This window comes from Stegostoma tigrinum, chromosome 1, assembly GCF_030684315.1.
Source record: "Stegostoma tigrinum isolate sSteTig4 chromosome 1, sSteTig4.hap1, whole genome shotgun sequence".
In the NCBI taxonomy this organism is placed as follows: domain Eukaryota; kingdom Metazoa; phylum Chordata; class Chondrichthyes; order Orectolobiformes; family Stegostomatidae; genus Stegostoma; species Stegostoma tigrinum.
The window spans coordinates 184,503,480-184,517,072 of NC_081354.1; the positions used below are offsets into that span (position 1 = coordinate 184,503,480).

The window sequence follows — 13,593 nt, forward strand, 5'->3', positions numbered from 1 at the left end:
TCATGCAAACCACAAAATCTGGCAGTACTCTCCAAAAGGAAACACAAACAAACACTGAGGCTTCAAGGACTTTGAAGTGGAATTTATTGAATGTTTCTAAAGAATATCTTCCCTAACTTTCAGTTTGTCGCCTTTGAAGTATGATAAGTTTTTTTCCCTGTGAAGTTCATTGAGGAACATTATTAAGAGTGAATGCGCAACTGTGGCAGTATGGCAGGGCATGAAATATCAAAAAAAGGATTGTACTGCAGTAACAATTCGCAGTTTTTGAATTAGCAAATGTGGCATAGTATTCAATTAAGATTTTGAATATTTAACTTGCCAAGGATTCTAACATTGATTGATTTTTCCATTTCTTTTGCCAGAAGGATGGCAGTAAATTTTAAGTAGATTTAAGCTGCTATTTTTAAGCCCAGTTGACCATTTTAGGCGTGGCTTTGCTAGTAGCACTCATGTTCCCTGGCGAAGAAACATCTAAAAAGTAAGAGAAACTCTAAATGATGTACAAGAATAATAAGAATTTCATCCTGGATAGTCAGGTTATGTCATTTGCACTAACTGCGTATTTCTTTAAGAAGTACTTTTTTTTGTGCTGCAGCAAATGAAAGGAAACTTTTCCAGGCTCCACTCTTGTGTTGCTGAACTGAGGTCAATGCCAAATGAAGGTTGTATACGTGAAAAGTCAAGCTCTTTAAAGCATGCTGTGGAGGATGGCCTTTTACAGTTTAAACAGTACATGAGGCATATAACAGTGGGAGGATCACTTAACAGCGGTTCGGTAGAGGTAATGAACGTTTACATTTGCTTTAAATGATTTTTATTACCCCACTGCCGGTTGCTATCCCACTTCAGTTGCATAATTTGTTAAAAGACAATGCTGGCATTTTAAAATTTTCTAATTTACATTATCAGTAAACTTTCTCAAGAGATTAATCAGGGTGAGTCCCATTTTTGAAGAAGGGTCTAGGCCCGAAACATCAGCCTTCCTGCTCCTCTGATGCGGCTTGGCCTGCTGTGTTAATCCAGCTCTACACCTTGTTATCTTTGTGTCACATGATTTGTGTTTTATAACAATAAGAGTGCTCATGCCATTCAGGGAATAACATCAGAGTGACAGATCTACAGCAACTGAATATCAACACATCATAGTAGCTCAGTGGTTAACACTGCTTTCTCATAGCAAAAGGGACCCAGGTTCAATTCCACCTGCAGGTAACTGTCTGTGTAGAGGTTGTACATTCTCCCCATGTCTGTGTTTATTCCCATGGCTTAAAGATGTACAGGATAGTTGGATTAGCTGTACTAAATTGCCCTGTAGTGTGCAGGCTAGGTGATTAGCCATGGGAAATGCAGGGTTATAGGGTGGAATGCTCTGTGTGGACTAAATGGCCTGTTTCCACACTATATGGATTCTACAAAATTCTATTTTTAGTGAATGATATGCTGGGACATTTCCCAGTTGTTTGAGGAGTTGGATTGCCTACCTCTGTTAATTATTCCGTAATGTTGAGATGCCGGTGTTGGACTGGGGTGGACAAGGTCAGACATCACACAACACCAGGTTGTAGTCCAACAGGTTTATTTGAAATCACAAGCTTTTAGAGTGCTGCTCCTTCATCAAGTGAACTGAAGAAAAACACACGGCACAGAATTTATAGGCAGAGAGATCAAAAGATCATTCAAATGCTGTGAGTAGAGTGTCAAATGATGAGAATCTGCAGGTGATCAAAAGTGTCAGACAATGCGAGTAAAGTGCAATTGGCTGAATAGTAAATGAAGGGGATAACCTATAATACAATTAATTAAGACGGCGAGATAATTACAAAGAGGTGAAAGTAAGATGGAACTGGAGACAAACCAAACAACTGGAATAACATGATAGGTACAAGAGTTGCATGCTGAGGTGCTTACCAAATTAACAAATAATCCAAAACTGTACAAACTAATTAAGGTAGATAGATTATAACAAGTTATCAAGGTGATTGTGTTAAAACAGGAGCACAAGGAAGATTTTGCAAATACAGAATAGTATGGTGGGGTTACGTATAGTGCGACATGAACCCAAGATCATGGTTGAGATCGTCTTTGCGGGTATGGAACTTGGCTATCAGTTTCTGCTCGGCAATTCTGCATTGTTGTGTATCTTACCTACTTACCTGAAGATCAGAGGCTGAAGGTCCTTGACCACTGAAGTATTCCCCGACTGGAAGGGAACATTCCTGTCTGGTGATGGTCGCGCACTGTCTATTCATCTATTGCCATAGCATCTGCATGGTCTCATCAATGTACCATTTCTATGGCCATCTTTCCCTGCACCATATGAGGTCGATAAAAATAGCCAAATCACATGAGTATCTGCCATGTATGTGGTGGATGGTGTTACCAAGTGTGATGGTAGTACCCGTGTCGATGATCTGGCATGCCTTACAGACATTGCCATGGAAGGGTTGTGTGGTGTTGTGGTCGATGTTGTCCTGAAAGCTGGGTAGGTTGCTGCGAACTATGGTATGTTTAACATCTGGCAGTTGTTTGAAGGTGAGAAGTGGGTTGTAGAGATGATCACGATGATATGTTTGTCGTCATTGATGACATGTTTAATGTTGTGAAGAATATGGTGTAGTATCTCCACTCTGTGGAAGCGCTGGTTAATCAATGGTACTCAATCGATTGTGTCCTGTGTCTGCCTTCTGAAGAGGTCATTGCGGTTTTTCACTGTGGCATGTCGGAATGGACGATTGATAGTTGAACATTAGAACATAGAACATTACAGCACAGTACAGGCCCTTCGGCCCTCGATGTTGTGCCGACCTGTCGTACCGATCTGAAGCCCATCTAACCTACACTATTCCATGATAATAAAATGTGAGGCTGGATGAACACAGCAGGCCAAGCAGCATCTCAGGTGCTCCTGAGATGCTGCTTGGCCTGCTGTGTTCATCCAGCCTCACATTTTATTATCTTGGAATCTCCAGCATCTGCAGTCCCCATTATCTTTCCTACACTATTCCATGTATGTCCATATACTTGTTTCCTGTTCTTTAGCTTCTTTAGGTGTGTTCCACCTCATCTGAGCAGATCCTGTGTATATGCAGGGTTTGCTTGTAGTGGATGGCTTCTTTAACATGTTTAGGGTGGAAGCTAGATAAGTGCAACATCATGAGGTTATATGTGGCTTACAGTATACTGAGGTACTGCTGTGCCTATCCTTGATGGAGATGCGTGTTTTCAAGAATGAAATGATTCTGCAGAGTAGTCTATGGCAAGTTTGATGGTAGGGAAGAAATTTTTTTTTGTTCTTTCATGGGATGAATGTGTCGTTGGCCAGGCCAGCATTTATTGGGCGTCCCTAATCGCCCAGAGGACCGTTCAGAATCCACCACATTGCTGTGGGCCTGGAGTCACATGTAGGCCAGAACATATTGGCCTTAGAGCTGGAGGATCTGAGTACAGGAGCGGGATTGTGTTGCTGGGCCTTGTCTACAGGGACTTGGTGAGATCACACCTGGAATATTATGCACAATTTTGGTCTCCGTACCAAAGGAAAGATATTCGGGTTATTGAGGAAGTATAACAAAATTTTACCAGATGGCAGGACAGATGTATGAAGAGAGACTGGATCAGTTAATACTATATTCCCTGGATTTTAGATGAATGTGGTGGGATCTCTCACCTATAAAATTCTAACATAACTAGACAGTGTAAAGACAAGAATATTCCCAGTGAGTGGGGAGCCTAGAACCAGGAGTTACAGTTTAAGAATACAGGGAAAGCCATTTAGGCCTGAGATGAGGAGAAATTTCTTCATCCAGAGAGTTGTGCACCTGAGGAATTCTCTGCCACAGAAAGCTATTGAAGCCAAGTCAATGAAAGTTTTCAAGGAGTTAAACCTTGTTCTCAGGGCTAAAAGGATCAAAGGGTATGGAACTAAAATGGGAATAGGGTACTGAGTTGGATGAACAGTATGATTATGATGAATGGAAGATGATGGCCCAGTGATATTATCGCCAGACTATTAATCCAGAGTCCCAGGTGTGAATCCTGCCATGGCATATGGTGGAAGTTGGATTAAATTTTTTAAAACCTGGAATTAAGAATCTACTGATGATCATGAAACCATTGTTGATTGTCGGAAGACCCCATCTAGTTCACTAATGTCTTTCAGTGAAGGAAATCTGCCACCCTCACCTGGTCTGGCCGACATGTGATTCCAGACTCACAGTAATGTGATTGACTCTCAGTTATCCTCTGAATGGCCTAGCAAGCCATTTAGTTGTAACAATCATGACAAAGTCTCAAAGAACTGAACAAAAACCTCAGATCTCAGCAGGTCTGGCAGCATCTGTGAAGGAAAAACAGAGTTAACGTTTCAGATTCGCTGACTATGACTAATCCCTGATTATGTCCTGTCTCACTGGCAGGACAAATCCAACAGGGGTGGCGGCACAGAGGTATACAGTCACGAGGGATTGCAATGCGAGTCCTGAACATTGACGCTGGACCCCATGAAGTCTCATGGCTTTGGGTTAAACGTGGGCAAGGAAACCTCCTGCTGATTATCATGCACCGCCCTTCAGCAGCTGATGAATTGATACTCCTCCATCTTAACCAACACTTAGAAAGCACTTAGGAAGGTAAGGATACAAAATGTACTCTGGGTGGGGGAGTTCAGTGTCTACCACTGAGAGTAGCTTGGCTGCAGGACTACTGATCAAGTTAGAACATAGAACATAGAACATAGAACAGTACAGCACAGAACAGGCCCTTCAGCCCACAATGTTGTGCCGACCATTGATCCTCATGGATGCACCCTCAAATTTCTGTGACCATATGCATGTCCAGCAGTCTCTTAAATGACCCCAATGACCTTGCTTCCACAACTGCTGCTGGCAACGCATTCCATGCTCTCACAACTCTCTGCGTAAAGAACCTGCCTCTGACATCCCCTCTATACTTTCCACCAACCAGCTTAAAACTATGACCCCTCGTGCTAGCCATTTCTGCCCTGGGAAATAGTCTCTGGCTATCGACTCTATGTTGATTGGGTCCTAAAGGATACAGCTTCTAGACTGGGTCTGCAGCAGGTGATGAGGGAACCAAGAAGATAGAAAAACGTACTTGACCTCATGCTTACCAATCTGCCGTCTGCAGATGCATCTGTCCATGACAGTATTGGGATGAGCGACCACCACACAGTCCTTGTGGAGACAAAGTCCTGCCTTCACATTGAGAATGACCTCCATTGTGTTGTGTGGCACTATCAATGTGCTGAATTCATCAGACTTCAGACAGATCTAGCAACTCAAGGCTGGGCATCCATGAGGTGGTGTGGGCTATCAACAGAAGCAGAATTGCACTCCACCATAATCTGTGACCTCATGGCCTGGCATATCCCCCACTCAAACATTACCGTCAAGCCACGGGATCAACCCTAATTCAATGCAGAGTGCAGGAGGGCATGCTAGGAGAAGCACCAGGCATACTTGAAGGTGTTAACCTGGTGAAGCCACCAAACAGGACTACTTGCATGCCAAACAGCATAAACAGCAAGTGATAGACAGAGCTAAGTGATGCCGCAAACATCAGATCAGATCCAAGATCTGCAGTCCTGCCACATCCTGTTGTGAGTGGTCGTGGACAATTAAACAACTCACTGGAGGAGGCGGCTCCACAAATAGCCCTGTTTTCAATGATGGAAGAGCTTGGCACATCAATGCAAAAGATAGGGCTGAAACTTTCACAGTAATCTTCAGCTAGAAGTGCCAAGTGGATGATCCAACTCAGCCTGCTACAGTGGTTCTCAGAATTGCAGGTACCAGTCTCCAGCCAATTTGATTCATTCTATGTGATATGAAGAAACTGTTGGAGACACTGGATACTGCAAAGGCTACAGGGCGTGACAAGATTCCCGGCAATAGTACTGAAAACTTGTGCTCCAAAACTGGCCCCCCCGCCAAGCTGTTGGGGCACAGTTATGATGTAGACATGCCGGTGTTGGACTGGGGTGGACAAGATCAGATGGTTTATTTGAAGCTTTCAGAGTCTTACTCCTTTTTAAGGTATCTGATACAACCTCTCTCACTAAAACCTGAAGAAGGAGTAAGACTTCAAAAGCTATGTTTTCAAATAAACCTGTTGGACTATATAACCTGGTGTCATTTGATTTCCAACCCAGACAGTTACAACACTGACACCTACCTAACAATGTGGAAAATTGCCTAAGTCCTATACATAAAAAGCAGGGCAAATCAAACCTAGCCCATTACCGCCCCATCAGTTGACCGTTGATCATCAGTAAAGTGAAGGATCGTGTTGTCAACAGTGCTATCAAGCTGCATCTGCTCAGCAACAGCCTGCTCAGTGACGAGGACAAAAGAGCTGAATTCCAGAGATGAGATGCGAGTGATAGTCCTTGACATCAAGGTTGCATTCTACCCAACTTGGCATCATGGAGTCTGGCAAAACTGGAATCAATTGGTATCTGGGAGAAACTCTCCATTGGTTGCAGTCGTACCTGACATACCAGAAGACGATGGTGGTTGTTGCAGGTTAGTCATCACAGCTCAAGGACATCTCTGCAGGAGTTCTTCAGGGTAGTGTCCTAGGCCCAACTATCTTCAGCCACTTTGTCTTTGACCTTCCCTCTATCATAAGGTCAGAAGTGGGGACGTTCGCCAGTGATTGCGCAATGTCCAGCCCCATTCATGACTTCTCAGACATTGAAGCAGTCTGTGTTCAAATGCAGCAAGATCTGGATAAATCTAGGCTTGTGCTGACAAGTGGCAAATAACATTTGTACCACACATGCCAAGACATGGCCATCACCAATAAGAGACAATCTAACCACTGCCCCTTGATATTCAGTGGTGTTATCATCACTGATTTCCCCATTACCAACTTCCTCGGAGTTATTATTGATCAGAAACTGCAGAGAGTGACTCACCTCCTGAGTCCCAAAGCCTGTTCACCATCTACAAGGCACAAGCTATGAATGTGATGGAATACAAACCAAAAGAATTGCACGTGCTGTAAATCAGGAACAAAAACAGAAGTTGCTGGAAAAGCTCAGTAGGTTTGGTAGCATCTGTGAAGAAAAAGTCAGAGTTTATGTTTTCGGCAAAGTGCCCCGCTGTCAGAACTGTTGGTATCTGGGAAAACGTTGGTTTATATGCAGAAAATGGGGAGGGGGACACGGTAGTAAACGATAGGATAAAGGATAGAGCCCAAAGAGAGAGCAGCAGTTGCATAGACAAAGGAGTTGATAATGACCTGGCTAGGAGGGCGAGTAGCTGTTAATGGAGACTCTTAGTGACTAACAACAGGTGTAATGGCAGGCTATGTGATAACAAGGCCTGGTGTGTGCGATAGGAGTCTAGGACACAGGAGAGTTTAGGCCCTAAATTTGTTGAACTTGATATTGAGTCCAGAGGGCTGCAGGGTCCGCAAGCAGAAAATGAACTGTTGTTCTTCCAGCTTGCGTTGAGCTTTACTGGAACACTGTAGCCAGCCAGAGATAGAGATGTTGGCCAGGGAGCAGGATGATGTGTTAAAGTGGCAAGCAACTGGAAGCTCAGAGTCTTTTTTGCAAGCAGAATGTAGATGTTCTGTGAAGCAGTCACCCAACCTACTCTTCGTTTCCCCATTGTAGAGGAGACCACATTGTGAGCAGCAAATGCAGTAGATGTGGTTCTGGGAAATGCAAATGAAGTGTTGCTTCACCTAGAAGGTATGTTTGAGCCCTTGGATACAAGGGAAGGAGGAGATAAATGGGCAGGAGTTGCACTTTCACTGGTTGCAGGGCAAGTTGCCGTGGGGCTGTAGGGGAGTGTTGGGAGTGAAAGAAGAGCAGACTAGTGTGTCCCAGAGGGAATGGTCCCAGCGGGATGCAGACAAGGGAGGTTATGGTGGTGGCATCTCGCAGGAGGGGGTGGAAATGGCTTCTGATGACCTGGATGTGGATGCTGGTGGGATGGTAGGTGAGGAAAAGGGCAACCCTATTGCTGTTGCAGGAGGGAAGAGAGAGGGTGAAGGCAGAAGTGCAGGAAATGGGTTGGACATGGTTGTGGGCCCTGTTGACAACGCTGCTGGGGAATCCTTGTTTGAGGAAGAAGGTGAACATTTCGGAGGCTCCCTTGTCAACTTTGGCCTCGTAAACATATGGAATAGAGATGGAGGCACTGAGAGAATGGGATGGAGTCTTTACGGGAAGCAGAGTTTGATGATAAGTAGTCCAGATAGCTGTGGGAGTCTGGGTTTATAGTGGATATTAGTGGCTAGTCTATCTCCAGAAAGTGAAACAGAGATGTTGAGGAAGTGAAGTGAGGAGTCAGAGATCGACCAGTGAAAGTGAGGGCAGGGTGGAAATTTAAAATGAGATTGATGAACTTTTCCAATTCCGGATGAGAGGGGAAGCAGCACCAATGATATCATTGATATATTGGAGAAAGAGTTGTGGGTGGGGGCCGGAATAGGACTGAACAAGGAATGTTGCACGTATCCCATGAAGAGAAAGGTATAACTGGAGCCTGTGCGGGTACCCGTGGCTTTGTTACCACGTAGCCTGCCATGACACACTATACCCATTGTTAATAACTAACAGTCCGCATTAATAGCTATTCACCGTCTTAGCCAGATCATTATCACCTCCTTTGTCTATCCAACTGCTCTTCTATCTTCGGAACCTATCCTTTATCTTATCATTTACTCCCAGCCCATCCCCCTCCCTATATTCTGCATATGAACCAACATTTTCCCAGCTACCATCAGTTCTGAGGAAGAGTCATCGGATCTGAAATGTTAACTCTGATTTTTTTCTTCACAGATGTTACCAGTCCTGCTGAGCTTTTCCAGCAACTTCTATGTGTGATGGAATGCCCTCCACTTACCTGGATAAGTGCAGCCCCAACAACATTCAAGAAGTTTGACACCATCCAGAACAAAGCAGCCCACTTGATTGGCGCTACATCCACAAGCATCCACTCCCTTGACTACCAATGCGGAGCAGCAGCAGTGTGTACTATTTACAAGATGCAGAAATTCACCAAAGATCCTCAAACAGCACCTTCCAAACCCCTGATCACTTCCATCTAGAAGAACAAGGACAACAAACATATGGGAACACCACCACCTCCAAGTTCCCATCCAAGCCACTTACCACCTTGACTTGGATATATATCACCATTCCTTCACTGTCACTGTGTCAAAATCCTGGAATTCCCCCCCCCAATGGCATCGTGGGTCAACCCACAGCAGATTGCAGCACTTCAAGAAAACAGCTCACCACCACCTTCTCAAGAGCAACTTGGGACAGGCAATAAATACTGGCCAGCCAGCGATGCCCACATCCCACAAAATGAATAAATTTTTTAAAATGGCACAGCATGCCTGACTGTCCAAATGGCCTATTCCTGTTCTTATTTTCTATGTTTCTATTACTCCTAACTGTGCCAAAGCCGCTGTGTTGATATCAGAGATTTCAAGAGCAAAGAACAATACAGCGCATGAAGCTGGCTGAACACAGCAGGCCAAGCAGCATCTCAGGAGCACAAAAGCTGACATTTCGGGCCTAGACCCTTCATCAGAGAGGGGGATGGGAAGAGGGTTCTGGAATAAATAGGGAGAGAGGGGGAGGCGGACCGAAGATGGAGAGAAAAGAAGATAGGTGGAGAGGAGAGTATAGTTGGGGAGATAGGGAGGGGATGGGTCAGTCCTATCCCCTCCCCACCTCTACTGTCCTCTCCACCTATCTTCTTTTCTCTCCATCTTCGGTCCGCCTCCCCCTCTCCCCCTATTTATTCCAGAACCCTCTCTGATGAAGGGTCTAGGCACAAAACGTCAGCTTTTGTGCTCCTGAGATGCTACTTGGCCTGCTGTGTTCACCCAGCTTCACACTTTGTTATCTTGGATTCTCCAGCATCCGCAGTTCCCATTATCTCTGATACAGTGCATAAATATGCCTTTTGGCCCTCCAAGCCTGCGCTGACACATTTTGTCCTGCCATATTAAAATTTTCTTTCCATGTAGGATCCATATCCCTTTATTCCCTTCCTATTCATATATTCGTCCAAGTGCTTCTTGAATACTGCTTTTGTGCCTGCTTCCATCACCTCCTCTGGCAGTGCGTTCAGGCACTCACCGTCTCTTTTAAACTAGCCCCCTCTCTGCTTGGTGTTCATCCAGCTACACACTCTTTTATCTTGGATTCTCCCTCATCTGCAGTTCCCATTATCTCTCTCCCTCGCACTTGAACCTGTGTCGTCTAATAATTGACCCCTTCACCAGGCAAAAACGCCTCATACTTTCCACTCTATCCATGCCACTCACAATCTTGTAACACTCACAATCTTGTAAACTTCTGTCAGGTCGCCTCAACTTCCTGTGTTCCAGTGAATATAAACCCAGTCTTTCCATCCTTTCTTCATACCTAAAATCCCCCATACCAGACAACATCCTGACAAACCTTTTCTGTTCCCTCTCCAAAGCATCCACATCCTCTTGGCAGTGTGGTGACCAGAACTGTAGTCTGGCCTAACTAAACTTCTATAAAGTTGCAACATAAATTGTCTATTCTTACACTCAGTGCCCCTGCCAATGAAAGCAAGTATGCCATAGGCCTTTTCTATTACCTTATCTAGCTGCGCTGCCACCTTCAGTGATCTGTGGACCTGCACGCCCAGATCAACCTGCATATCAATTCTTCTAAGATTTCTGCCATTTTTCGGTACAATTTATTTTGTTGATTTATTGTGCTGGAACCCCCAGCATGGTCGGTTCCTTCCTCAACTTCAGGGTGGATTGCTCCCCTTCTCCTTTGAGGTATAGCTTGCAGCATTACAGTAGCAGACACACGGAGCAGGTGTGAGATTGACATTGCAATTAAGCACACAGCTACATATGGGTGTTAGCTCAGTTGGCTGCAAGGCTGGTTTGTGATGCAGAGTGGCGCCAACAGCATGGGTTCATTCCTGCACTAGCTGAAGTTGTTATGAAGGTCATGCTTTCTCAGTCTCAACCCCATCTTGAGCTGTTGTGTTGAGGTAAAGCTCACACCAGTGTCTCTCCAATGAGAGAGCACAACTATGATCCTCTGGTTCTATGGCGATTTTACTTGTACTACAATGTATTCATCTCATTGAACAATGACAGCTGACCAGCATGATAAGCTGCCTGGCTCTGTGTGTGTATTAAAAGACAAAGAATTGTAGCTGTTCAATGAGCCTTTCAGTTCTGGCTAAGTGGACAAAGCACTGAAAGTTAGGCATGGTGTGAACATCCAAGTAGGGACTAGAAGAGCAAATCCACCCACACATCAATGAATACCAGTCATGTTTGGACTTCGAGTAGTTTTTCCTCCGCCTCCACGCTTACTTCTCTAACCGTGAACCTAACCCTCCCTCCACTGACCCCTTCACCCACCTCCAACACAAGTCCTCCTCCTGGACACCACCCCCAGGCCTCCTATCCTCCCTCAACCTCTTTATCTCCAACTGCTGTCAAGATATCAATCGCTTCAACCTCTCACCCACTCCATCCTCTCCCTGTAGAACATGCAGCCCTCCGTTCCAATCCCAACCTCATCATCAAACCCTCAGACAAGGGAGGCGCAGTTGTAGTAAGGCGCACTGATATCTACATTGCTGAGGACAGACACCAACTCTCCGACACCTGCTCCAATCGCCCCCTGGATCATGACCCCACCCCCAAGCACCAAAGCATCATCTCCCAAACCATTCACAACCTCATCACTTCAGGTGACCTCTCACCCACAGCCTCCAACTTCATTGTTCCCCAAGCCTGCACCGCCCGCTTCTATCTCCTTCCCAAAATCCACAAACCCGCCTGCCCTGGTCGACCCATTGTCTCTACCTGCTCCTGCCCCACCAAACTCATCTCCACCTATCTGGACTCCATTTTCTCCCCCTTGGTCCAGGAACTCCGTCCTACATCCATGACACCACCCATGCCCTCCACCTCCTCCAGAACTTCCAATTCCCCAGCCCCCAACATCTCAATTTCACCACGGACGTCCAGTCCCTATACTCCTGCATTTCCCATGCAGATGGCCTAAAGACCCTCTGCTTCTTCCTGTCCCGCTGGCCCAACCAGTCCCCCTCCACCGTCACCCTCATCCGCCTAGCCAACCTCGTCTTCACCCTCAACAACTTCTATTTCGATTCCTCCCACTTCCCACAGGCAAAAGTGGTGGTCATGGGTACCCGCATGGGCCCAAGCTATGCCTGCCTCTTTGTAGGTTACGTGGAACAGTCCCTCTTCCGCACCTACATTGGCCCTAAACCCCGCCTCTTCCTCTGTTACATTGATGACAGTATCGGCGCCACCTCATGCTCCCAAGAGGAGCTCAAACAGTTCATCCACTTCACCAACACCTTCCACCCCAACCTGAAGTTCACCTGGACCATCTCCAACACATCCCCTACCTTCCTGGACCTCTCTGTCTCCATCTCAGGCAACCACCTAAAAACCGATGTCCATTTTAAGCCCACTGACTCCCACAGCTACCTGGAATACACTTCCTTCCACCTACTTTCCTGAAAAAATTCCATCCCATATTCCCAATTCCTTCGCCTCCGCTGCATCTGCTCCGAGGCTGAGCCATTCCACTGCCGTACATCCCAGATGTCCTCGTTCTTCGAGCACTGCAACCTCCCCCCTGCAGTGTTCGAGAATGCCCTCGACTATGTCTCCCGCATTTCCCACAACTCATCCCTCAGAGCCCGCCCCCGCAATAACCGCCAAAAGAGAATCCCCCTCGTCCTCACATACAACCCCACCAACCTCCGGATACAACACATCATCCTCCGACACTTCTGCCGTCTGCAATCTAACCCCACCACCAAAAACATTTTTCCATCTCCACCCTTGTCTGCCTTCCGGAGAGACCACTCTCTCTGGGACTGTCTTGTCTGCTCCACACTCCCCTTCAACCCCACCACACCCGGCACCTTCCCCTGAAACCGCAGGAAGTCCTATACTTGCCCCCACACCTCCTCCCTCACCCCATCCCAGGCCCCAAGAAGACTTTCCACATCAAACAGATGTTCACCTGCACATCTGCGAATGTGGTATGCTGCATCTGCTGTACCCATTGTGGCTCCCTCTACATTGGGGAAACCAAACGGAGGCTTGGGGAGCGCTTTGCAGAATACTTACGCTCGGTTCACAATAAACAACTGCACCTCCCAGTCATGAACCATTTTAACTCCCCCTCCCATTCCTTAGACAACATACCCATCCTGGGCCTCCAGCAGTGCCACAATGATGCCACCCAAAGGTTGCAGGAACAGCAACCCATTCCACTTGGGAACCCTGCAGTCCAATGGTATCAATGTGGATTTCACAAGCTTCAAAACCTCCCCTCCCCCCACTGCATCCCCAAACCAGCCTAGCTCGTCCCTGCCTCGCTAACCTCTTTCGTATCCCCTCCTTGCACCTCCATTTCCTACCTACTAACCTCATCCCACCCCCTTGACCTGGTCATCCTCTCCGGACTGTCCTATCCCCTTCCTACGTCCCCACCAATACTCTCCTCTCCACCCATTTTCTCCTCTATCCATCTTCGGTCTGTCTCCCCTCACT

The 13,593-nt window shown here is 46.3% G+C and overlaps 1 protein-coding gene across 1 annotated transcript in view; it reads left to right on the forward strand.

The window, feature by feature from the left end:
* The window catches only part of m1ap (meiosis 1 associated protein), a 103,732-nt gene that overhangs the window by 29,007 nt on the left and 61,132 nt on the right, over window positions 1-13,593 (forward strand). Inside the window, exon 4 of the mRNA XM_059644850.1 lies at window positions 599-784. Within this exon, the coding sequence (XP_059500833.1) occupies window positions 599-784 (186 nt within the window). The remainder of the gene's footprint in view (window positions 1-598; window positions 785-13,593) is intronic.